This window comes from Clinocottus analis, unplaced genomic scaffold (assembly GCF_023055335.1).
Source record: "Clinocottus analis isolate CAN_PGR_092001 unplaced genomic scaffold, fCliAna1.0.p SCAF_11, whole genome shotgun sequence".
NCBI classification, from domain to species: Eukaryota; Metazoa; Chordata; class Actinopteri; order Perciformes; family Cottidae; genus Clinocottus; species Clinocottus analis.
Genome location: NW_027175832.1, coordinates 8,656,987 through 8,682,352, shown reverse-complemented (window position 1 = coordinate 8,682,352; position 25,366 = coordinate 8,656,987). Strand labels below are relative to the sequence as shown.

Here is a 25,366-nt window from a genome sequence, read left to right as displayed (position 1 = left end):
AGAAGAAAACATCAATATTTAGCAACGTGAAGTAAAACTGTTATTTCTGCTTCACGAGTAGAGTATGGACATTTGCCATATCTATTGTTTTATTTATTTTAACATTATTGTGCAGGGAACAATAGACTTGTTTTTTTCTTTCAATAACATTTGGGAAATTTGGTATTCTTAGCTCTGTGACATACATATTAAGAATACAACTCTTAAGTTAAGGACCCTGAGTTTCTAACTTCTTTTCGAATCACAAACACCGGCTAACTTGGGCAGAGCTTTATGTTACATTGGAAAATAAATTGATCGATGGCTGCGTTCCTAATGGAGACACTCGGAATAGAACGCAGCCACCGAGACGTGGTCTGCCACGGTCTGATCTCTACATTATATTGAAGACATGTTAGTTGACCGTGTTCTTTTAGCCGTGCTACAAAATACAACTTTTTTTTTACGTCGCAACGTTTACCGAAAATACTCTATTACCATGTTGTTGTCTCTGCGGCAAGAACTTCAGTGTTTCAAGCCTCGAGGCGCCCCGTGACCAGAGAATTTAAACTTATTTAAACTTCGCCCTCCATTACGTTCTCTCTCTGCCCTGGTGTGAAACCAGGAATCGTTCTCATGTGGAGCGTAACGGCTGATGGGGGCAGAGATACCTGCCGTACCTAATTAGCGGTCCTTTTCCCATCTCTATTTAACAATGCTCCCCTCGATTAGCGTCAGGAGAGAATTGGCAAAGAGGAGGAGGAGGGAGCGGAAGAGGAGGCCGTTTCTCTCCTTTACCCTCTCAACCACGCTCCCTCTGTCATCTCATATGGCGTCTTGCCTTGTCTCCTTTCCAACCATTCCTCGCCGTGGTCCCTTCTTCCTCCCCCCCCGCAGCTAAAACTTAATGTCCCTGCGCGCCATTCACAGTTAAGAAAAAACGACTCGGGCCGCAGTGACGGCTGTTCTGCTCTGTTAAGTTTCTAATTAAGTGTGGGTGGGAGGTGGTATTGGGATCGAGACCGTCCCACCGCCTCTTGTCGTTTCTTTCAGAAGGCCCACGTTTAGCCGGATCAGCTCTTGTTTCTAGACTTCTAGGAATATATGTGTCACATAAATCCACATCCCCCAAGGTCTTTTTTAATTATTTTTTTTACCAATAACTGTGTTAGATTCTCTCCTGTGCCTTGAAACCAGTGATATGTATATATTATTAGTAATAATCCTCAAGGAATCATGCTCGAGCACCCAAGTGGCGGTTCTTAAACTAAAAATATTGTGTCTTGTCTGTCTCCCTTGACTGCCCCTCTGCAGCACGTATAGGAAAGATGAAGAGGAGGAAGCCTGAGGATGGGGGCCAGGTATGTCCGCTGTGCAGCGCCCCACTGACTGGGAGCGAGGAGGAGATGAGTAGACATGTGGAGCAATGCCTGATCCAGGTACAACCCCCGGGCCTCTGAAACCCCCCCCCCTGGTCGGACCGCCTGTCTGTCAACCCTTCTTTTCCTGTAGACGCCGACACCTCTTTACTCTCTTCCCCCTGTAGATGCCTTCCGTGCATACACGCGGATACCAGCCAATAGCAACCGTAGCTCGTGTATATGTCGACCACCTCATATGGGAATAACGTGCCGTACAGGCCGCCGCCAATAAGTTCCTTCAAATGACGCTAAACGGGTGTGGACTTTGTTTGGAGGTAGAAGGCTTATCCCATATGACTTGGACGCATCCCACTCATTGGCATGCGGCTGGGGTTTTCGGGCTTAACCGTTCCATCTTTAGCGCCCGGGCTGGTTCTCTTCCCCATCACTTCCTCACTGGGGTTTTGGATAGTTGTCCGGCTGGCATTCTGTCCTCGGAACGATCAAAAGACGACACCGGCGGCGACTCACCACTAACCGCCTCCACCACCACCACCCCTCCTCTCTCTCACCTTACCCACCGCTGTCCTAGCTGTAGAGACACTAACAGAGTCCTTCTCCACCAGCACGCTCCGAGCCGCACCAGCTGTGTTTGTGGCGAGTCTCACACCTAGAGGTGCCCGTACTGCAAGTTTAACATAAAAAAACATTACTTTGGCTTAATAAAGTCAACTTGAATATCATTTTGGACAATGCTTCTGTCAAAAGGAGTTCATTTGAAACCACTCTCAGGTAAAATAGTTAATTTGTTTAGTTTCCACTTTTTTTTTTCTTCTTTTACAGCATTTTGACAACATGAAGACCTTTTTTAAGATGTATTTAACTATTTGGACTGCAGACAGAATGCTCATCACAGCTGGTCTTGGTTGGGTACGGGGAAGAGCGTGCTGTGGAGATGCGGCCTATCTTCCACCGTGCCGCTATTCTGAAACAGTAAAACCATGTGCTCCAAAAAAACAGAACAAAAACAAAAGAGGCCTGCATGTGACGCGTTCGCTGTGATTAACGTGTGTCCCCGTTTGTGTGTGTGTCAGCGCGAGGGAGCGCTAGGCGACGACGACTCTGCAGACATGGACGGAGATAATGGGCGGGGCTTTGAGGAGTACGAGTGGGCGGGGCAAAAGAGGATCAGAGCGACGGCTCTGCTGGAGGGAGGCTTCAGAGGTACGAACACACACACACAAGCACACCTCTCACACACACTGCCCTGGGTTTTATGTCACGTCGACTGTACGCATGACGGGGTCGGCCCCTCTGCTTCTCTTGCTCATCCATCACCCCCTCGCCGTTCCCGTCCGGCGAATGTGACTGAAGAAGACTGCGAGTGGTGCCAGCGAGCCGGCGGCACCGTCGGTTCGCCCGGGGTCAGCTTGGCTCGCGGGGGCACACACACACACACACACACACACACACACGCAACCCTCTTAGCAAAAGGGGAAGGAAAACACATTTAGCTGGGCAATTGACCCGCTGGTCACCACCGCCTGTGAGTGTGCGCGCCCAGAAATGCAATTATAGAAGTGGATGGGAGAGCTGGTCACCGGGGAGCGGGGCCGCTTTGAGACACGCCTCGCATACAGCGGAGCTCTCCGTCACCGTCACTTCTTGGTCCTTTCGGCTCAGTTTTTAGTTTATTTTTATTTTTTTACCTGTATTGGTTTAGGATGTTTAAATTGAAATATTACAGCAAACAATTAAATTCCGTGCACTCGTCATCACACCCTTAATCAGCTGTCTGCTTCTTTTAGCAAACTTGATGAGTATAAAATGAAATTTTTTGAGGGTTTGCCGAGTTGCGGGATGTAGACCAGATCTTTTGGGTCACGCTCCGATTCAGCTCTCTATTTTATCTCCTATTTATGTTTTGATTACTCTATTCAATAGGATATATATTATTGTAATGGAAGCAAAATTTAAGTTTGATGCGATGCGCTGCTTAGTTTTCCTGGAGACAATGCTGCGGAAAAAAACTCAGTTTAAGAAAAGTAATGGAAGAATAGATGACGGAGCATGTTTTTTTTTTATGAATTAAATGTACATGCAATGCAGTCCTCTCGTCTGTAAATATCAGCAAACTGGAGAACAGTCCAAAAAGATGTTCAAATAGCCATTAAACAATAGGCCTGTTATATTCTCAATAATACTCACTCGTAATCAAGTGTTTATTCTTCAAAAACCATGAGAAAATGTCCTTTTACAATCATTTTTCAGAGACAAACAATGTCTTCTATTTCCTTGTTGGGCAAAAGTCCAAAACCAGAAGTTCTCAAATGTTAGATGTGGCCTTTTGTGGCCACTTTTCCTTTCTCCGCCACAAACGGTGCCAATGAGAACAAAACGGAGGCGGAACGCTCGAGGCAAACTGCCGAGATGTTGGCACAGATGGAGGTAAAGGGCCGTCCTAGTCTCTTAAGAGGCTCTTCTCGAACCCTCTCGGCCTCGGCTTTCATCTGCTCTCACCCTTCTCTGCTTCTCTCCCTGTTCGATCCATTGTTAAACGCACACATGCTGAGCCTCACCTGCCTGCCTGCCTCCCTCACTGTGAGGCGGAGAAAGAGAGAGAGAGAGGAGACGAGACAAGACAAGACGGATCAATGCTGAAATCTTAACTAAACAGCAGCAAAGAGCGGCTCGTCGGGGAGCCGCCCACCTCCCGCGTGTCTGCCCGTCCGTCGCTCTCCATCGCTCGTCTCTCTTTCGCGTCGTTAAAACGAGCAGACACGGGCCCCTTCTGCCGCGCTCTAATAGGGCACCTTGTGATGTGACACAGATAACGGGGGTGGCCCGGGGAGAGCGACTTGAAACGCGTGCACACACGCACGCGCTCAGCAAAAAGGCTCAGAAGGTGGATTTTGTCTTTAAAGCTCCTCAGTGGTTCTAACACTCGCAGCTGAATCCTGCAGGCTCTTGAGAGCCAGTGGCCGGCCAGACGGATATAGAGATGTTGCAGTGGGGAGCGAGAGGGGGGGGGTCTCCTCAGCTGGCGGGATGAAGAGAGGGCCTATCCCTCTGTGAAGTGCCACCATCATTCCCTCCCTTTGAGAGCACGAGGAAGAAAGGTAGAGGAAACGTGGCCCTTTCAAGGGAATGGGGGGGGGGGGAGGGGAGAAAAATCGAACAAGATCAGTTTATGATTCAACTCTGTGTGAGGGAAGACTTCCCTGTGTCTCGCACCGGCTTAGCCGGGTTGAAAGGACCGACAGCACAGACAGAGCGCTGCCCTTATGTCTGATCTGTCCGTTTGTCTGTCTGTCCGTCTGTCTGTCCGTCTGTCTGTCTGTCTGTCTCAGCCTTATGAGCTGCAAAGCAACTGGCTTTTTTTAATCATTTTACACAAGGTACACAAGACAGTCTGTGTTTTTAACGGGGAAATTACTTCATTCCAAGTTTTCATCATAATCTCATGTCTTATGATGGGATGGTTTGAGTTTTATTTGAAAATAAAAACCTGATATATTTTACTTTTAGATATTTAATATAATAATATGTTTTTGGGTAAAACATTATTTTTTCGGAAGTTCTCTCGTCTTAAAAAACAAGCGGCAGCAGAAAACAACTTTGTCCACATGAAATAGTTTAAATTTGGCAAACGGTTAATCTAAATCAGGAGCTATCCAGCTAATAAATTGAACATTATTTGATTTATCATTGAGAACATTTATTGTCTAAGAATTCCTAAAATGTCCATCGACTGTTCCCAGAGACTGTGGAGGCAGACTGTGAATTTGTGTTTTTTTCCTCCTTTTTTTGGGTCCAATAACCAAAAACAACAAGTTTTAAATGATATTAAACAGCACCCTAAAAAACAGCAAATTCTCGCATGCAGAACATATCTGCCGTTCTTGGATACTTTATTATTAAAGAAATGAATCAATCATCAAAGCTTGGCTTCAGCTCTGCAGCGTCGGCGCCGATGGGAAAGATTGGCCAAAACGTTTTATTTAGTTCCATTTTTCCCCTCCCGCATCGTGCTCCTGTTGGTTTCCCAATAGTTGATCTGTCTGGCGGGGGCCAAAAGTAGACGTGGAAGGCAGACAGCAAGGCGACGGGGACGGATCCCGAGGTCTGATACCAACAGGAGAAGAGGGGGATTACTGTGGGTCGAGATGGCCCAGGGAGGATGGGATTGAGACGAGGCGAAATCTCCGCTTTGTAAATGGACTTCAAAGATGGCCGTCTCATGTCTTTGTACCTGTGCCCCTCCCCACCCCACACACATCTCCTCCCTGACCTGTAAATGGCAGAAAGATAGCGCAGTGGCCTTTGACTCTGCTTCTCATAGGAGGTCCCGATAATTGCCACGGGAATGTCGCCAAGGTCGGTCGATTGGTTGCCGGTCAGCCTGACGAGTCCCCTGATCCCGCCTCCCCCCTCGAATCTGTACATGGCGTCAGCGCCACCACTGCGGTGACATGTATGCAGATTGGTCGTGTCCGCGCGGTTGTTGGGGAGCATGTCACTAGTTAGCGCGCTAAGAGTCGGCGATATTCAGGAGATGGTTTATGATAATGAGACACGCCGGGTCAGCCCTGTAGGAGTCGCTACGTGTGTGCATTGATCACGCCTGTCTGGCAGAAAAGGAGGGGAAGGGTGGGCGGGGGGGGAGTTGGAAGAGGGAAATGGGGGAAGAATAAAAGGTAAGAAAAAAAAGAGAGAGCGATGACACAAAGGAAGGAAAGAAAGAAGGTGAGGCATGGACAGGAAGGGAGCAGAAGGAAGAAGAGAAAAAGGAAGGGGAGGGAGCAGCGGTGCATAATGTGAGTGAAAGGCAGTTAGAGTGGGGCTGACCTTTTCCTGGCCAGATTAGATTGGCCTGCCAAGACTGCTTAGAGGGACAGATAGCGGCACACACACACGCACACACACACACACACACACACACACACGCACACACACACACACACACACAGCGGGCCACACATATGCTCACAGTTAAAACACCTCAGACATGAACAGACACGTGGAAACTTCTACCTTTGTCCGGTCGACTTGCTAACAGGCTAGAAAGCGAAGAGCTTTTACCTTTAAAGCCAAAATATATTATACAACTCTTTATATATTCTTGTATTTGCGCTAGATTAACAAAAATTAAAGATGCCAATTTCCTGATGCGTTCCGCAAAGTTAAGATATTTAAATGTGTTGATACTGAAACCTTTAAAAAAATATATGTTTAACATAAGTAGCCAACTTTTTTCATGTTGTCTTAAAAACAAGCAGCACCTGAAAAGATTTTGCCTGCATAAAATAATTTGTCAAAATGTAGATCTAAATCAGGAGATATCCTCCCTCCCAATGAGCAAACACAGTGACATTATCAATGTTAAATGTCAGAGAATACGTCAAATATGTCCACTTGAGACTATGGGGTAGTCGTAGGCTGCTGATTTTCCCGCCATCGTAATAGAAGGCCCCTCGGTTAGGCGCGAACTCAAGTATGGACTCCCGGCTCCAACTGTGACTGCGTCTCTCACTTGTCGGCAAATGCATTAAGTCCAACCGTTTAATCATATAAAACATAAAACCCCCGCAGCCGGGCAGGTTGCTGGATTTACGCCGTGCCGGCGTTGTTCTCCATATGTTCCTCTCCGCCGCTGGGACCGAATAAAAGTTAAAAGGTCCTTTTTATGTGATCACTAAAAACCATGGGCCTGCTGTAAAAACGGCTTCGCTTTTCTTTTTTCCATCACTGCGGCTTGCGGCCGACTCGCGGTCCCTCTCCTTCCCTCGCCTTCCTTATTAACAATATATTTTCTACAGTGAGAGTGAAATTAGTTAAGGGGGAGGAGGTGCAGCAGATGTTTAAAGTCCCAGAAGGTCCCGTTGGAGACGAGCCCTAGCGGCTGCTCTGACAAAGACGCCACAGTGCAGCCAGACACTGCAGTTACAGGAAGTCGAGTATCCAGACTCTCACACACACACAAACTGAGACAGGGGGTTAAATTAGATGGCTGTCAACTCTGCAGAGTGTGTGTCTGGTCACACACACACACACACACACTTGTCACATGCACACAGAGCGCACTAGTCCAGCTGAGAGCTTGTAGAAATTGGGATAGGTGTAAATAAGATGGCTGTCAGGACCTGTCACTGGTAGACACACACACACACACACACACACACACACACACAGTCACATCTCAAGTGACACACACACCTCCAAGTGCTCAAATAGTAAGTAACATACACACATGAACACACACACACACACCTTGCCTACCTAGAACAGACACGCTGTAAGTGACAGGTAGACAGACTCATGCGTGCACACACACACACACCTTTAAGGGGCTGGAGGGTGTAAGTGGCAGAGGGACAGACGGTCTCAAACAAACACTGAAGAGACGTCCTCTAAGTGACGGACGCGCGCGTGCGCGCACAGCCGGCTCCGTGGCTAAGTGGAGCTGAAGGGAGCAGTCAGGCAGCGGTAAGGGTTTGTCTGAGCGTTCATCACTGGGTTTATAGAAGTGCCACTCACACACACACACACACACACACACACACACACACACTATCTCTCTCCACCTCTTTCTCTCAAAGATTGACGGCTGAGGTGTCGGTCTTCATCAGCTCCCCCCTCCGTGTCTAAACGCCGCCTCTCTCACGGCACCTACGTCTCTTTCTGACCAAATATTGTTTTACCGCTGTCGAGATAGTCGTGATTGGTCAGAAAACTAAATTAATTTAATTCAAGATCTCCCAAGTTTGTCTCTGAATCAGATTTTATATTTCTGACATTTTTCCATTTATTAACCTGAATCTTAAACATTACTTTTTTACAGTGACATTTAGTCAAAAAAGACATATTTCGGCACAAGTTACACCCAAGCTCCTCTTATTCCTCGTGTCCTACATTTAGTGAAAGAGGAAGGAAGAACATGGTGAACATCCTCCTCGTTTCCCACAGGAACCGGTTTCGCCACGTGCAGCATCAAGGAGAGCGCGGGGGACAGCGACGCCGACCTGGACGTGGACGGAGACGACACCCTGGAGTACGGCAAGGCCCAGTACACGGAGGCCGACATCATCCCGTGCTCCGGAGCCGGGGAGGACCAGGGCGAGGCCCGGGAGAGGGAGGCGCTGCGGGGAGCCGTGCTCAAGTATGAAGCCTCGGCCGTCAGTCGGCGAAATGAAATGTACACACTGTGAAAGCTTTTTGCTCATGCCAACCACTTTTTTTTTCTTTGTCTTCTGTGTTGCAGCGGCGGGATGCCCTCGAACAGAATAACGCCCGAGTTCTCCAAATGGGCCAGCGACGGTAAGGTTCTCCCTAAAAATGGGGAATGTAGTTCCTCCTATAAAGTGTCCACGAGAAAAGTCGTATGTCGTCACCTTCCGGTGTTGACCCCGCCCCCCTGCTGTTGTGTGCTTGCAGAAATGCCTTCAACGAGCAACGGCGAAAGCAGCAAGACGGACCCCAGCACCCCTTCATCCTCCTCCTCCTCCTCCTCTTCCTCCTGTGCCCCGCGCACCTGTAAAAACAGCGAGATTGAAAAGTAGGTTACACTCATATATATATGGGAGCGCGCACAAACACACACATATGCAGTGCTTCAGATGTTCGGGGGGGGGGGAGATCACTAAAGATCAGCTATTAATATTTATTTATTTAATTTTGAACAATAGTTCACTGTTAATCAAAACACAGCTGACCGTCATCGTGGCGTTGCATACCGCCGCCTCTGCACCACAAGAAGTTCTAGTAATGTGAATACAGACTATTTGTTTACCAGTGGAGCAGAACCACCCTTGTGCACCCAACAGGGTGTCCCTCCTGATTGGCTGCTGACAGGTCAGACAGTAGTTTATCAGACCTGTGATACCAGAAAGTAGAAACCAACGCTTTATCCCGTGTACATAGACATTCTTTTTGTTGTTTTGTGGTGACGTCGTTGTGACAGTTTGATGTCCGCTGTTCGAATCATCCGTTTCGGAGGCGGCGCAAGCAGGGAATGTTGCATAAACCTTGACGATGCCATATTGACTTATGCACATGTGACTGCGGCTGGATGGCCGAATTGGACAGAACAAGAAAAGTCCCCTCGCCACGTTTGCAAACACACTCACACACTGCCCTAGACTTTAGAATGTGTGTGAAAGGCCAGCGCTCTGTAATCCACTCATTTCCATCTCCTCATCCATATTCTGCCACAAGTAAACAATCTCACACACACACACACACACACACACCCTGTCCCCTGCATGGGTAATAGAGGTCAGCTCATTGCGAGAGAGTAACGTTGGTGGGCAAGCGAGCAAAGAGAAAGAGGGATTTGGTTGATTGGTTGCTTCTGCATGTCTGGCATATTCTCCCGTTCTTTGACCCCCTCCGTGCGATTGCACACACACAGTGAGCTGGGGGTCAGTCTGTCAGTCGCCTCCTATCCCAGACCCTATTTCTTAAAGTGATTTCCTTTGTCCACCTGAAGTGCTGTTAAGGATAACCCCTAAAATTCAGCACTCTCATTTCATTTTCTTAACCTTTTCTTCTTCCCTCATTCCCCCAGGCAAATTGTTAAAGGGATAGTCCTTATTTTTTTTGTAGTGGGTTTGTGCTGGGTACTTACGGCTGACGGCACGCTCCCAGTTTGGAGAAACAGGAGCCAAACGGGACGCCTCTTTCCGTCAGGGACCTCGTTGTCTATGCTCTACACTCCGCCAGACTCTGTTGACATATACAGTCATTTTAGCCAGCAGAACACAGGGGTTCTCGTCTCCCAGCTGTGGATTGGTTCGTTTATTTGTGTTATTGTGGGACTTAGCTATTTCAATGGTTTGGTTTGTATTCACCAAAGTCGCACAATAAAAGAAACTTGGCTAACCCATCGAGGCAGCGGTAGGCCAGTGTTGATTCATAAATTAATTATGTTCTTTTCAAAACATAACCAACTTTAATAAGCAGAGCAGCTTGAAGCGCTGGGAAGCATTCAATAACTTGTTGTCTGTGGCGAGATTGTCCTTGTTTTCTTTTTCTTTTTTTTACTTTGTGTCCGAAGGGAAGAGACGTAGGCAGGTCAGAGTAGAAAAGCGGTGGTCAGACTGTGCTGACCGACACTCACACACTCACTCACTCACACAAATACAGTTGTCATATTGCTGATAGGGACCTCGTTCTCGGTTCACGCAGCATAGTTGCAACGCTTGTTTTCAGTGTGTGTGTGTGTGTGTGCGTGTCCGTCCTTTGCATATCTCTAAAATCGCTCATCCGATCTACCTCACAGCTGGCGGGTGTTTTCCTGAGGTAAAGTTGATTTCTTGATAAACTTTGGCTGAAACACGCAGTGCTGTCTGAGATAAAGTTGTTGTGAGCATCTCTTCGGTGAGGCGAGCAGTCGGCCCGTTCCAGACCTGATGTTGGGGAATATATTTGGACTCATTTTAGCTAAACCGTTTCAAAGGAATTCTCTCTCTTTCTCAAGGAAACTTGACCTTGTGACTTTTTTTTAGGGCTGCAACTAACGGTTATTTTAATAATCGATTAATCGGTCAATTATTTTTTTTCATTAATCGGATAAAAAAAATATTATTTCAAAGCATTAATTTGCAACCTTTTATTACAAAAACATAACTAACAGTGCAAATTCACAGTGCCAAACATCTTAACAGTAAAGAATTCATAAAAAATAAAGAAATACAAATCAGAAAACTTAACAGGATTTGTTTGAATGTCAGAACTTGTTCTCTCCACACATGCACACTCAGACACGCACACACACATGCACAGACACTCACAGACATGCACCGTCACAGACCCTCACACACTTGCACAGACACACTCACACATGCACAAACACACACACTCACAGACACGCACACTCACAGACACACACTCAGAACTCAGACAACAAGAGATGATATTCCAGAAGTAAACACTCAATCTATCAACGGATAACTTACGGACTTTACCTAAACAAAGGTTATTAATTAGATATCAAACTACAAATCCCAGCAGCACTTCCTCTGCTTGAAGCCTCATTATATCAGACTGTTGAACGCAGGTCTGTGTTCAATGGAGATATTTACGCGTTGCTTCTCTTTAAGCCTCTGCCGTATTTTAAAACGAAGACGTTATCTAATCCAACAGCGCGGCTTAAACACGGGGAATGAACGACTAGCTAGCGAGCTAACGACAACGGTTAGCCTAGCTGCTAAGTTACTGTACACGCAACGCGACTATGCAGACCTCCTGTCTGCTCCGCTCCGCTCAACTGTTTTGTTCAATACGCAAACATCCCCGCAAGTTATTGAGCGGCGTAAGAATCGCGTGACACAACAAATCCATAATGAAATTCGTCATAAACTTTTTTAATAATTGATTTTTATCGATTATTAAATTTTAAATTTTATTGATTCGTTGTTGCAGCCCCACTTTTTTTCCTGCTAAATCGTAGGCAGAACCATGGAGCCAAGCATGCCCTTCATCTAAGCATCCGTTTAAAGGCGGCCAACTAGACGCTGAATGATTACAACAGAACAAGCAGTCAGCTGGCTAGAACAATTCCCCGCCTCGCTCCTCCCCGCTCTCTCTAAATGCACGCATTCGTGGAGCTTCTGTGCTCCTCCGTCCCCAAATGAAAATGAGATTTGTCTCCTTTCGTTACATTGATACATTCTGTGTGTGTGTGTGTGTGTGTGTGTGTGTGTGTGTGTGTGTGTGTGTATGTGTGTGTGTTTGTGTGTGCGAGGCTTCGCATTGGGGCAGCGTTAGTGAAATCTCTCTCCCTGTGTCTCTGATCCCAGATGGGTAATGATCTGGTCGCCTCCCGGGGCGTCCTCGCTCCCTTGCTCATTCCCCCGCAAGATAAATGAGCTCTCGCACACACTCACTGACACACACACACACACGTACAATGCCTGAGACGCTCTTTTCCCCCTCCAAGATAAATGGCCCCTCCAATGCCGCCAATGCGATTGCTGCCAAATTTGGTGCTCCAGCTGGAACAATGCGGAGAGATTTCAATGTGGTTTCTGCAAATAATTGAATCTGTCCTCAATTTAGAAGTGATGAAGCTAGATTTCTGCGCTGCACACACACACACACACACACACACACAAATATACTGCCCAGTCGCTCTCGCTTCCCTTTTCCCTCTCTGGTTCTTCCCTGTATTTTTGTCGCTAAGTCACATTTCTTTCCCTTATCTTTCTGTCGTTTGTCTCAATTTTTCTCAGACACTTTCAAACCGCTCTCTCTTCTCTCCTTCCCATTTGCCATAAGAGACCTACACATACCCTCCCTCTCTCTCTCTCTCTCTCTCTCTCTCTCTCTCTCTCTCACACTCTCTTTCACACACACACACACACACACAGATCGGGCTGAGGCAGGGGAAATCAATAGTGACTTAAATGTTTTATCATGGTGTGTCAGTGTAGTTAAGGCCTCGGTTAACAGGGCGCAGCAGAGAGCGATGCTCTAAAGGGATTTACCGTCGCTTTCTCCACAACACCTGCGCGGGAGACATTTATTATTCCCCCTACCTGGCAGATGAAAATGTTTCGCAAGGATATTGTGTCTTTTTTAGAATTAATTGTTGCGTAATTTAATAAGTTGACGTGTCGGAGCGAGAGAGATAGAGATAGAGGCTGAGTCAGGCCAAAATCTAGGGAGACAGTAGATTAAGACACAGGGCTGATTGAGATGGATGGCGGAGGTCCTCGGCTACACACAGACATACGGACACACACACACTAATGAAATGAGCAATAGCACCGCACACGTCGGGGACAGAGCGCTAAATAGAGGGGAGGCACGGCCATCTATCTGTCTCTGTCAGGCTCTCGCTCGCTCTGAGCGCCATAGGGCCAAGTGGGGATGGAAAAGCTCTGCAATTTTACTTTCTTTTGCTCGCATACATGCACGCGCCATTAAAACTTTTTCCTTTTTCTTAAAGACCCCACGGGTCTGAGTAGCAGCGCGTTGCGTGAATGTGAGTTGTATTTTGGTATTGGTTGTGCAGGTTTTCATGATGCCGGAGCTTCAGATTAAGGTCCCGGGTTCGGTCACGACCTAGCGGGGCGGGGCCGCGTCACAGAGCAAACAGATGGGACGTAAATCTGTGGACCTGATGGGACGTTCAGTCTGGCGTCAGTGACGGCCGAGTACACGCAACAGGGTGGAAATGTCGGTTATAGCGCGTAGCCTGAGCTGCTGTGTTTGCCTTCAGAAGTGTTTCCATCTCGTTCCAGATGCATACGGAAGCCCAGAGGTGTCTGTTGTCATTTTGGCCACAAGAGGTCTAAGTGCCCCACTAAGCCATGCAACACTCACTAGTGACGTTTAATGTCCACTCTGCTCCTAAAGCGGCTTTTCAGTCCAGAAAAAGGACGCGATGTGGACACGGGCCCAAAAAGCATTTAGTTTGTTGGTGATTTTTTTTTTATATGTCTGAACATTAATTGTTATGCAACGTTACTGACATGTCTTTCTTTTGGCTAGAATTTTTTTTCATTTTGATCATATAGTACATACTTGAGCCTGTGGTGGTCAACATGAGTATCACAACAACAATTTTGATCAGACTCTTAAAAAAAAGGATTACTAGAATTCTAGTTTTTCTCTCTACACAAATATTCTAACATTTCACTGACTATGCTTCTATAGATCAATATCACCTGCATTCACTCAATACAAGGACCAGATCACACCTGTTAAAGCACCAGGAATAGCTCCACCCCCCCCTACCCCTCTTTCTCGACAACTTCGACAGACTTCTACTCATGGCAGACATTTTTAAGGTCACAACCCAAACGAAGCGTTAGCTGCTTCTCTCAGTATGTCTACATGACATGTTTGCCCGGCCCGGGTCCCGAAGCGACCCTTTTTTTTCCTCCTATATATTGAGGTTGAAAACCCCTGAGCCTGCTTACACCAGTGAGTCACACAAATAGCACAGAGGGCATAAACTCAAGGATTTCTACCTTGTGGTTCTTGCCGGTGGAGAGAGGCAGTTTATCTCAACGCTCGTCACATTTTGGGCCCTGGAGAGTTTCCTTTTTTCCCTTTCCCTTTCCTCGGCACTGTGAAATCATCTCCTTTCTACCTCCATTAAATCTTTGCACCTCCGTCCCCCTGTTTTGATGGCCACAGCCACATAAAGATAGATCAGCATGTGTTTTTTGTTTGTTTGTTTTTATAGCTTTGGGAAATTAAACAACTTTTCCAAGTGTGGTGCTCCATAAACCAGCTGTGCAAGATGAATATTCATGATGAAGAGAGAATAGATGAACGCGAGGTGACGGGAGATGCCAGGGTTGTTGAGTCAAACTTCTCTTCCTCCTTGGCAGAGTTGTCTGCTCCGCTGATCGGAGGGCTTTATTGGAGCTTTTAAAAGAGAGAGCGAGCCTTGTTTTAGGGACAAGCCCCGTCCAGGCCCGTCTGGCCCCTGAGCCCACTAGCCGCTTTATAGGCCAGCAGGCTAATCAAGGCTAAATGGCTTTTTACGAGCCCGCGGCTAATAAGAGGATCGGGTAAAGCGGTTTATAGGGCGTAGAGTAGCGAGTCGGTCCAGGAGTCCCAACTAGTGTCTTTATAGACACGGGACAGGGTCACGAGGGAGGAGTGGAAGGGGGGGTGTCGGCTTTTCACCCACAGATGACGCTGCTATAGGTCTTGGAGCGGCTCGGTGTCCCGGACATATTATCTCTCAAAGCGTCCGTGACATATGGAATTTATTGCTATTGGGATGGGTGACGCTTAAGGAAGGAACCATCGCCTCTCATATATCGTCTATAAAATGGCAAAAGTAGGGCTGCAACTAATAGTTATTTCCATTTTTGTTTCATATTAACTGTTCAAATAGTGGAAATGCAAAAGAAAAACCTCAAACTGGACACCGTAGCTCAACACAGGAGGGTTGGAGGAAGTCTGGTGACGGCCATGCCCGCCTGAAATGTTTTTAAACTGTTCATTTTGTTTCCAACCCCAAGCTCGCTTGAGGTTGGAAACAAGAGAATAACTACAATAATAGATTTGTTGAAACCTGTCTCGTAAAACAAGGGAAAGTTCTTCTTTCTACGCTGTAGCCTCTGCTGCCTGAGGATGCGGCAAATGAAGCCATATCCTTGGGTCACACAGACACACACACACTTATCAGCCACTTATCGTTGTATTCTGCTCTCGCCCTCTCTTCTCTCTCTCTCTCTGCTTGTCCTTCCCCATCCAGATCAATACCATAGATCAGCAAGCTATCAGGCTGCAAAATGACCACATCACCATAAACACACACACACACTGATATTGCATCTCGCCAGAGAGCGAACGGATGGCTATAATAAACACGGGCCGGCTCGTGCGGCCTCATCTCGCTGCGCCAAATCATCATCATCAGCATCATCACCAGCAGCAGCTGCAGCGTTGGTGGTCGGAGCGGCGGCCGTATTGATTTAGTTATGGCTGCTTCATATGCTGTCGGACAGCGTTAAATGCACATTCTGTGCCATCGCACTGCACATTAATCAGAGGCCGCTTAGAGGCAGGAAGGAAAGGGAAGGCAAGGACACAGGAGATGAAAACCAGAGGGGGAGAAAAATAAATTAAGATGGGAGAAAAGCACAAGAGATTGGGGGCTGAACGTGAGCCGTGAGAAGAAGATAGGGCGCTCTGCTTCAAGTCCAAACGGGGACATTTTAGGAGACAATGGGCTTGAGCAAGGGGAACATGAGCCGACGACCTTTTGAGGATACAAGCCGCGTTCGTTTTAAGAATGTCAAACCACATATCGGACAGAGAGGAGAGTGTTTGTTTTTTTGTAAAACATGTGAAAAGCAGGTTTGCGCTGCATTGTGGGCCATGCTCGCAGGGCCACAGATGGAAGTCTGTGGAGAATTGAGCAATGAACACGCATATTTACATGCAGCGGGGTCACCAGGGCGACCGTGAAGTCAGAGGACAGCTCTGGTTGTCGTGTTCTCAGGCCCAACCCACCGAACAGGAAGAGATTCAGCCGACTTAAGTTGTTTTGTTTTTACGCGTCAGTGTAAACAAAGAAGTTTAAAATAAGCAAATACAAAGACACCTGGAAACACTGATGCGGGACCCCGTTTTTCAAGTTCCTCTGAGCATGGACACTGTCTGACATTACTTCTGTCAAAAATGTGTGTGTCAAAAGCTAAACATCTCTCTCTCTCCAGGGTGACGGAGGAAGATTCCACGGCAACCACGATGGAGGCCCTGAAGGCTCGAATCCGAGAACTGGAGAGGCAGATTCTGAGAGGAGACCGATACAAGTGTCTCATCTGCATGGTGAGTATGGCGGTCACGCAGCGTCATGGTGCAGATTAGGGGATTGGTTGGTGGTTGAACCCTCCTTGGCAGCGAGGGATGCTGCTCTTCGGGCTTGGTTCGAGCCAAACGAGCAGCGCCCTCGCGACGCTCTGTCCCAATCCAGAGGCTGGATCCTCCAAATTCTGCTGTCAGGCCAAATGCCCCACAGCTGACTGACGATGCCCGGCACGTGTCAGAGGCTCTCTGAAACGCTGACTTCTTTTTTTTTAATCCTAATTTGTTGTCTGTAGTACACAACCACATGTTTATTTATTTATTTATTTTTTTAAAGAAGGCTTCGGGCATCGCTTGTTGCCTCGTTGCGCTCCGTTGGAAAGCGGTGGTCGTCAATCACTGGGCGGGGGGGTTCTGCGCATTGGAATCAAGGCATACATTGTTTTGAAGGATCCGCAGCCCCCATACAGAACCACAGCGCATAGATCATCTGTAATCATTCTGGTCACATATTTCATATTGTTCTCCAAGCGGGGAAGAACAACCCCCATTGCCGAATGGAAGTGTCCCACAGACCTTTTTTTTTTCATTTATTTTTTGTTCTCGTTCCCCAGTCTCCTCTCAAGCGGGGTGTGACATGTTCTTGACGTGTTCTTGGCGTGTGCATGTCTTACGTAGCAGCCATCTGTACATGTGTGTGTGTGCGAGTGGTTTTCTGCTCTTGCATGGCTTTTTTTGGGAGTCGAGTTGAATGTGTGCCGTGGGCGGGAGCCTCCAGGAGGGAGCGCAGGAAAGAGGAAAGTAAAAACAAGCCGAGCTAAGACGCATTCGTGGACAGACATGCACCCCAGGAAGAGTCACCTAGCAACCGGTGCTGCCAGTCAGAGTTTGTGTTCCCCGCTTTGTGTCAAGCACCCATCCCGTCATCCTCCCAAGCTGCATTGCGGCGAATGCATCCTAAAGGTCGCTGGGTGCCCGAGGTGACAAGGAGGGCAAGGCACAGCGATCGATCACTCACTGCCCTCCCCTTCCCCTTCGTGGACGCTCGACTCTCATCCGTCACTGTCCCTCATCTCTCACTCACAATGTTCTCTCTCACACACACACACACACACACACACACGTCTTACTCACTAATCCGTCTCTGTCCGTCTCCAACTCGTCTCCGATCCCCCTCGCGATGCGTCTGACGTAAAAGTCACCGGGGAGGATTTTAAGGGATGCTGGGAAAACATTTTGAGTTATTAGCCGCTGTCAGCGCGCGGGCCGTAACCTCCCAGCGCTCGGGGTCGCCGAGGAAGAGGAGGAAACGAGCGGTCTCCGGCTCCAGCCGAGCCGGCTCAGGTACATCCTCTGCACTGTGGTTTGGTCCTCCGTGGATTTCTACCCCCACCTGCTGGTCATCTTATGCTGGGTTTGGTTTATTCCTAAAATAATGTAATCTTTTCAGAAAAAAAGAGAAAAATATGACATGTATGCTAAGTAACCAAGCCAGTAAGCTATCCAGTGACATCATGTTGGGGCGTGTCCTCTAGATAATAATCTATGAAAGTTTATATAGATGAAAATCTACTGAAAGTGAAATTGAAATTTTAAAGTCTTCTATGGTAGACAACACAATATATTTGGATTTTGCACACGACAATTGATACTGTCACATTGGGCTTCGGGAAGTTCTCAAGTGCATTTATTTAAAAAAAGAAAAACATTCTGACAATTTTTGGCGGGAACAACTTATTTAACCGAGGATGTAAAATTGCAATCCCTTAAAACAATGAAAATAAAGTTCTATCTGTGCAAAAACTAAATTATATGTATTCACTACTAAATAGCTCATTTTGGAAAACTAAAAGCAAATTGCAGATCAGGTTGTATCAGTGTTAGTGGCTCAGTGAGCTGCTTTCCTCTAAACATCTTTTTAATACGCGGTTGTAGACTTCATATGGCTGCTCTCAGTTCATGCTCCATGACGAGATGAGATATTTTTCCGGTTTTGGGAGACGGAACAGCACAAAAGACGACTTCGCGGAGACTTTGCGGAGACTTTGCAGAGATTGGCTTTTGGCAAAATGCCAAAAATTGCCGAGTCGCGCAATGCGCAGCGTAATCTGTTAACCGTGAACATTTACCCAAAGGTACGGTCATTTTTCCATCTATTTATTAATGACTTAGTTTGATGTCCGTGTACTTTGTAATGTGTGAAGCCAGCAGCTCATTGTTGGTACAAGACACGAGCACTTTGGCTCGTTTCACTTGGAGCATTAGAGCTGCTCTGGTTCAGAGAGCTGCTCTGGTTCAGAGAGCTGCTCTGGTTCAGAGAGCTGCTCTGGTTCAGAGAGCTGCTCTGGTTCAGAGAGCTGCTCTGGATCAGAGAGCTGCTCTGGATCAGAGAGCTGCTCCGGTGCTCCTTGCAGGAGGGCTACTGTTGCCATCTTCTACCTGGAAGCGTTTAAAACACAGATATAGTTGTCTGCTTTTCACGCAACATATTTTTCTACACTCTCTGCCCGCTGCTTGGTGCTTAGCGCTCAACGGTGTGCGCGCACGTGTCTCTGCGCATCGGGACGGAACAGCACCGTGCACGATACAGAGAGCAGCGCAGAGGAGAGGAGAAGTGTTCACGCGCGACCACGTAGAGACAGAAATGACAAGCTGTTGTGTCAATCCCGTCAATAAAATACGGCCATTTAGTTTGTTTGCCCCCCCTCATCCCTCTCAATATAATGGTGGGGGAAACACTGCACACACAGCATCCCTCATTTTTGCGGTGTCCCAGCAGTAACCAATGGCATCCTCAGCCAAAAAATGTGGAAAGTTCAACTTCCTTGGATCGTTGGTAATTCGAAACGCCCGACCTTTTTCCTCCCATCGACCTTCATCAACTTAACCGAGGCCTCCGCATTCCTATTTCTCGTTATTTGGCGCAGCAAAGTCGGTGCGAACACAGTTTGTTCATCCTCTGTTCAAGCTGTACGTGCTCTCGCGTGTTTGTGTGTGTGTGTGTTTGTGTGTGTGTGTGTGTGTGTGTGTGTGCGTGCGCGATCAGTACAAGCCCCGCCTCTATGATTAGCTGCCACCTTTCGCCTCCCTCCCACCACCCATCCCTCTCCTCACCCACCTCAACCCCTCCCTCCCTCACAGAGGAAGCCTGCAATCCAGTCAGGCGCGGAGATCAAGAGCCTAGGGGTGTGGCCAGGGCCCCGGCCACTGGCCAATGAGATCAGAGAGAGGCAGCCTAAGTCCCTCCCCCTCGGCCTGTACTGCCTGTACAGGGGCCTTGTGATCGGTGGCTACGGCAGCGGCATAAAGAGGCTCCTCCCACAGCCCTTACGGAGGGTAAGGCACTCCCTCCCTCCCCCGCTCCTCTCCCTCACTCCCCTCATCTCTCTGTTCTTTTCGAGAGGAAAAGAACAAAAAAGAAAAAAAGGGCGCCCATCGCATTGGGTTCACTCACGGCTCTCCCTCATCTTCTCCCTCTGCCTGCCTCCCTCCGTCTCTGCTCGTTTGCCTGCCCGATATCGTGTCCGTGTCCGTGTGTGTGACCTGCAGGTTGCCGGTTCAGTTGCCCCCATACCCCCAACCCCACCCCACCCAACATGCTGCCTTGCTCAGTGGTTCTGTGGCTGCTGGCTGTGTCGTTTCGATGGTTAGTGGTCTGATGCTGTCGGTCAGGGAACGTGCAGTGTTGTTTCGGTGGTTATCTGTCGTTGTGTGTGTGTGTGTGTGTGTGTGTGTGTGTATGTATGTTTGTTAGTTAAAAAATGTGATGTAATTTCATCATCATCATCATCATCCTCTCTCTCTCTCTCTTTCTTTCTTGGTTCCTAGGACTCCTACACGATGCCGCTCACCTCCATCCAGTGCTGGCACGTCCACTGCGAAGAATGCTGGCTCAGGACTCTGGTACGCACACACTCTTCCATACACACACACACACACACAGTCCTCGGTGCTTCTGGGCAGCTCCTCACTGACGTGCAGTTATTGCAGCCTCATTTCATAGTCAGTGAGTTTCCCTCTGCAGCCGTGTTTCCCGTGAGGAGAAAGTAAATTGGAATATTTCTCATATGACCTGTTCTTACACCACCCACACACATACTATACTACACACACACTACACACGTGCAATGAAAACACTTCCAGTTCTCAGCGGGGGGAAATGGTCCCCAAAAGGGTTGTTAAAATGTTGGAATAAAGTGGTCAACTCCAACCTCCAATGACTTCTACACAGGGCCTCGGGTCTGCACACACACACAAATGCATGCAGTGGTTTTGTTGGTTATTAGCTAGCTTAATGTATTCAGTAGTGTGTAATTAGCTGGCACTAATGTGGTAAATGGAGCGCAGTGTTTCTGCATCAGGGACGGTGAAGAGTCTCCTCATTTGCTGCCTTTAGTTTTTTTGCTGCTGTCTCCTTTTTTCTCTCTCACCTCTTTCCTTTATTTCCTGTAATAAATATAAACTCTGCGTTTTCAACGAGTATTTGTCGCCCCACCCTCCCCAATATTCCTATACAAAAAAAATGAAATTCCACCATAAATAGTCGCATAGAAATTCCCCAAGCATCTCAAAACGAGCGCCTCCTGCCTGGAAGCAGTCGCGTTGCTATTGCAGTCAAACGGTTGATGTCGGGTCTCGCCAACGTCAGTTGACCTTTCTCTGTCGAGAATCAATCGTTGCTATTGAGGCGGGATATAAAATGGGATAAATGCAATTAAAAGCCTCAAGGTTATTTGGTTTGTGATCACTGACCGCTAAACTGCAGCAGACATGAAGGCCCTGACGGTAAAATGGAGGAGCCTTTAAACTCCAAACACACCAAAGTACTTCTTAGCTCAGACTGAGGTGCAAGGCATCCGACAAAGTTCACAATCTCTCGTTCAATACCAGTCCCGCTGCCTCACCTCACACGTGTGGCTCCATCTGAATGCCAGTGTGCTACCAACGTTGTGTTTATTTTTCTAAATTCAAACAAGAGTAAAGGTAAAAACAATAAGTCACATGTCGGTGATGACGGCTGCCCTGTTTTCAACAACGAGGTCACCACTGATGGGTGAAGAACATCACATGGCCACAACAAAGCCGTCTGTGCGAGTTTTTTTAAAAATTACTTCAGTCGAGTTCTAATTTTCTTTTATTAGGTTTTTTTTTCAGGAGGCCGTAAGAAAGCGTTCTTGAATGAGGCCCATTGTTTCCATCTCGCCATGTACCTGTGTGCGTGTGTTCTGCCGTCTCAGGTCTAATGTACGGGGCATTAAACTCTTAGCCTGGAGACGGCTATAAAAAAGACTTTTAAAAAAGCAGGGAAGGGGCCAAGCTGATCAAAGTAAATGTCTGGGAATCTAGTTAACGTCAGCCCGGCCCCTCGCCGCTTTAACAACCGAGGCAGCTGGAGCGCGACGGGCGCACACTCGCTCACACTTGCCGGAACGGGAGCAACGAGGAATCGGCGAGGCGCGCGAACAAAGCCTGATGGGTACTTGCATCAACAATAACAACATCCAAGCCACACCCACCGCCGCCGTAGAAAACCATCCCCGACTCTTCGGTGCGGCCTCCATCTTTCCTCTCTTTCGCTCCCCCCCTCCCTCTCCCCTCCGCTGCTCCAGCTCTCTGCCTTCTGTTGGACCTGCGTTAGATGTCATGTTGTTTTATACTCCTACCGCACTCATTGCAGCGGACTGATGAAAGTCTCCACACAGCAGAGAGGCTTCCGGGATATCCAAATATTATATTGTAGCCATTAGCATTCAAAATGATGAAGCCCCCTCCCCCCCAGCTGCACCTCCCTTACTTTATTTATTCACACGAGCTGTAACCAAAGTGAGAAGCAGCACGGTGAGACCTGTGGAGGGGGGCAGCAGAAAGAAAAGAAGCTGACTGGTAGAAAAGAGGCGTCGGGGAAGAGACGGGTGGAGGACAGTGACGAAGGGACCACCGGGTCTAAATGTGTTGCCTAATATCACCTGCTGCTTTAGTGCAGATGGCACAGCATCGAAGCTGTGCAGAGGGGGAGGACAGGGAGAAGTGCTCTGCTGCCAGTTAGACAGGAGGGAAGTTAGGCGGAAGTTAGGCGGAAGTTGAGGCGGGAGGGGCGATACACAGCGAGGCATTAAGAGATTTTGTGTGGCAATATTGTTTACATAACCTTTTTATGAAAAAAAGGATTGCAGTTACATATAAACCTCTTGGTAACAGCTGCGTTTTCAGTCCACCAGATGGTGCTGTTTCTTCTTTCTTTCTCTTCCTTTCCCGTGAGCGGTTGTGGGTGAACTTGGCAGGACAATGTAGCCTGTAATACACCATAATAATATGGTTTGTCAGCTGCATGATGCAATATTTCTGACTGTTTCTTTTTTTTATAATGCCGTCTGTCTGTTTGACTTACGAAGCGATCAGTCAGAATAGCCTCGTATCATGTCTTCAACTTTGTGATAACTTCTGGAGCCATGTCGACAGTGAGGACTCATGGTAACGTCTTCAGCTGCTTCGCCAGCAGTCAGAAATACAGACGGATGCTCGCGTGGCCTGAATCTTAATCCAAATGAAGAGAGTTGCTCTACATTCCAGTGTGTAGGCATCCGAGGTGTCTTGGCAACGTTGCTAACTTTTGTCTCTCCGTCCATTACAGGGGAACAAGAAGCTGTGCCCGCAGTGCAACACCATCACCTCACCCGGAGACCTGAGGCGCGTCTACTTGTAAAAGAGCACACGTGCACGCACACACACCTTCCCTCCCTTCTCCTCTTCCCAGCGCCTCTTCGTCGTTCTGATCCATTCCTCGTCCTGGATTTCGTCGCCATCCTCAACAATCGCCGTTTGTCTCCTCCCCTCTCTCTATCTCTCTATCTCTCTCTCTCTCACTCTCTCTCTCTCTCTCACTCTCGCTCTCGTGGCCTGAGTCGCCAGCTCCAAAAAGAAAGAAAAACCCCAGAGAGCGAACAGAGACTGTTTCTGAGGCTCCACTGGCTTCTTTTTTTGTTTTGTTTTTGTTGAGAGGTCAAAAACTGAATGAGTGAGCAGAGCTCACCGACTCTCTGGCTGGCAGCATCGCCTCCCACTGAAACACAAAAATGAATAAGGAAAAGTGTTTGGGGGGCGGTGATCTGGCCGACGGGGCGCAATCCTACTGACGTACACGTAACACGGACCGGGTATCGACCACTGGAGGACTGCTAAGTCAGTGGAGAACCCCGACACCCAGCGAAACCCCGCTGACCCCGGGTCGCTTTCTGCTGCCGGAGCCGGACCTGAAAGGAACTTCTTAATACAGAATATAAAGACTTCTCCCCCCACACGTCCTCTCGAGCTCCTTTGACATTTTGATGGTGCTGGACAACGGGCTCTTCCCCGAAGACTCGACAGAAAGCTTGTTTCTTTTTTGTTTGTTTGTTTGCTATCCTGGAGAGACAGAAAACTCTGATCTTCACACCCCATGTTGCTGAAGAGAATTTAAATAAATAAAATAAAAAAGTGGTGGAGGCCTGTCTACTAAAACCAAGCTTTCAACCAAACTGAGAATAACCTCACAACCTTGAAAAAGGAGTTTGTCCCTCTTTCTCCACTTCTTCTTCTCCTCCTCACGAGCCCCCAACCCTCCTCCTCCACCTCCTCCTCCTTCCTTTTGTGGTGTTCTAGTGAAGTAAACCAAAATTTCTCCCTCTCAAGATGCAGTGCAAGCACATGTAATATAGTTCTCTGTATGTTTACAATGTTGGGTGTAAATGACATAGAGATTCACACATGTACACACACACATACACACACACACAGAAGTATATAATATCAAAGTCCTGTTGTAAGTTGGAAGAGTCTGGGAATGATGTTTGGGGAGAAAAAAAAATGGCTGAAATAAAAAGAAGCCTTCTGTATTTTTAAGAAGAAAAAAGATCATTTGAAGATCAGTTATTTCACTGTACAGGAATTTAAAAAAAATGTAAGTAATAATAAACTACTCGAGACTAGATGGTCAAGATTTAGGTGGTGTAATTTTTTTTCTACAGAGGTACTCTGAAAGACTGTCGGACAATGAAGCCAGGAGAGATCTTTTGCTAGTTTCACTAGATGGAAAGACTCCTGTTGGCCTCCTCCTTTCACCTCCGGCTTCGCTTCCTCGGTTGGAGGGAACGCCACGCTCGGATCACCGTCTAGGGACGTTTTGTTTTCACCCCCTCCTACAAGTCTCAAAAGCAAGCTTTTCATTTCTTTTTTTTCTCCATTGTTTGTTCTCATACTGCTAAAAAAAAAAAACACTGCAGCAAGGTCACAAAAATGGCAACCCCAGATTCTTTCTAACTACAATGAGGGAAGTCTCTGGGCCCGAGACTGAACTGGCAACTTCCAGAACCCGCAGCATCGTCTTTCCCCCGCCCCCACCCGTCCTTTCCCCTTTTACGGCAGCAGCTGCAGCAGCAACCAAGGTGGTGGTGTGCTTTGTGTTTGTAAAACTATGTATTCTGTGACGTCTGTATTGTTGTAAGAAATGCTGAAAAAATAAAAATTAAAAAATTAAACTTCGCAAATACAGTGAGTGGTCTGGTTCACACACACACACACACACACACACACACTGGGTGGTTGTTAAAAAAACCAGAAGTGTTCCTGTGTAGACTGAAATAAAGCTGTGGAAGATGGCCTTAATGCAGAAGACGCCTTTTCTGTTCATGTGCATTTTTATTGGACTTTGTGTGTCGTTATTTTTCCCTCGTCGTCGATCTCCATCCAGTCTGAAGCGACGTACAAGGCCCACA

At 47.5% G+C, this 25,366-nt stretch overlaps 1 protein-coding gene across 4 annotated transcripts in view; it reads left to right on the top strand.

Moving 5' to 3' along the window:
- Nucleotides 1-25,138, top strand: part of rnf220a (ring finger protein 220a) — a 156,480-nt gene extending 131,342 nt beyond the window's left edge. The window contains exons 7-15 of one of the 4 annotated variants that reach the window (XM_068568817.1): nucleotides 1,294-1,340; nucleotides 2,435-2,564; nucleotides 8,307-8,499; nucleotides 8,602-8,657; nucleotides 8,775-8,895; nucleotides 16,529-16,640; nucleotides 19,758-19,952; nucleotides 20,445-20,519; nucleotides 23,248-25,138. In XM_068568817.1, coding sequence (XP_068424918.1) covers nucleotides 1,294-1,340; nucleotides 2,435-2,564; nucleotides 8,307-8,499; nucleotides 8,602-8,657; nucleotides 8,775-8,895; nucleotides 16,529-16,640; nucleotides 19,758-19,952; nucleotides 20,445-20,519; nucleotides 23,248-23,319 — 1,001 coding nt within the window. In that variant the 3' untranslated portion in view covers nucleotides 23,320-25,138. Of the gene's footprint in view, nucleotides 1-1,293; nucleotides 1,419-2,434; nucleotides 2,565-8,306; nucleotides 8,500-8,601; nucleotides 8,658-8,774; nucleotides 8,896-16,528; nucleotides 16,641-19,757; nucleotides 19,953-20,444; nucleotides 20,520-23,247 lie in introns of all 4 variants that reach the window. The other 3 variants (XM_068568816.1, XM_068568819.1, XM_068568818.1) reach the window with 3 other exon arrangements.
- The last annotated feature ends 228 nt before the right edge of the window (nucleotides 25,139-25,366 follow it).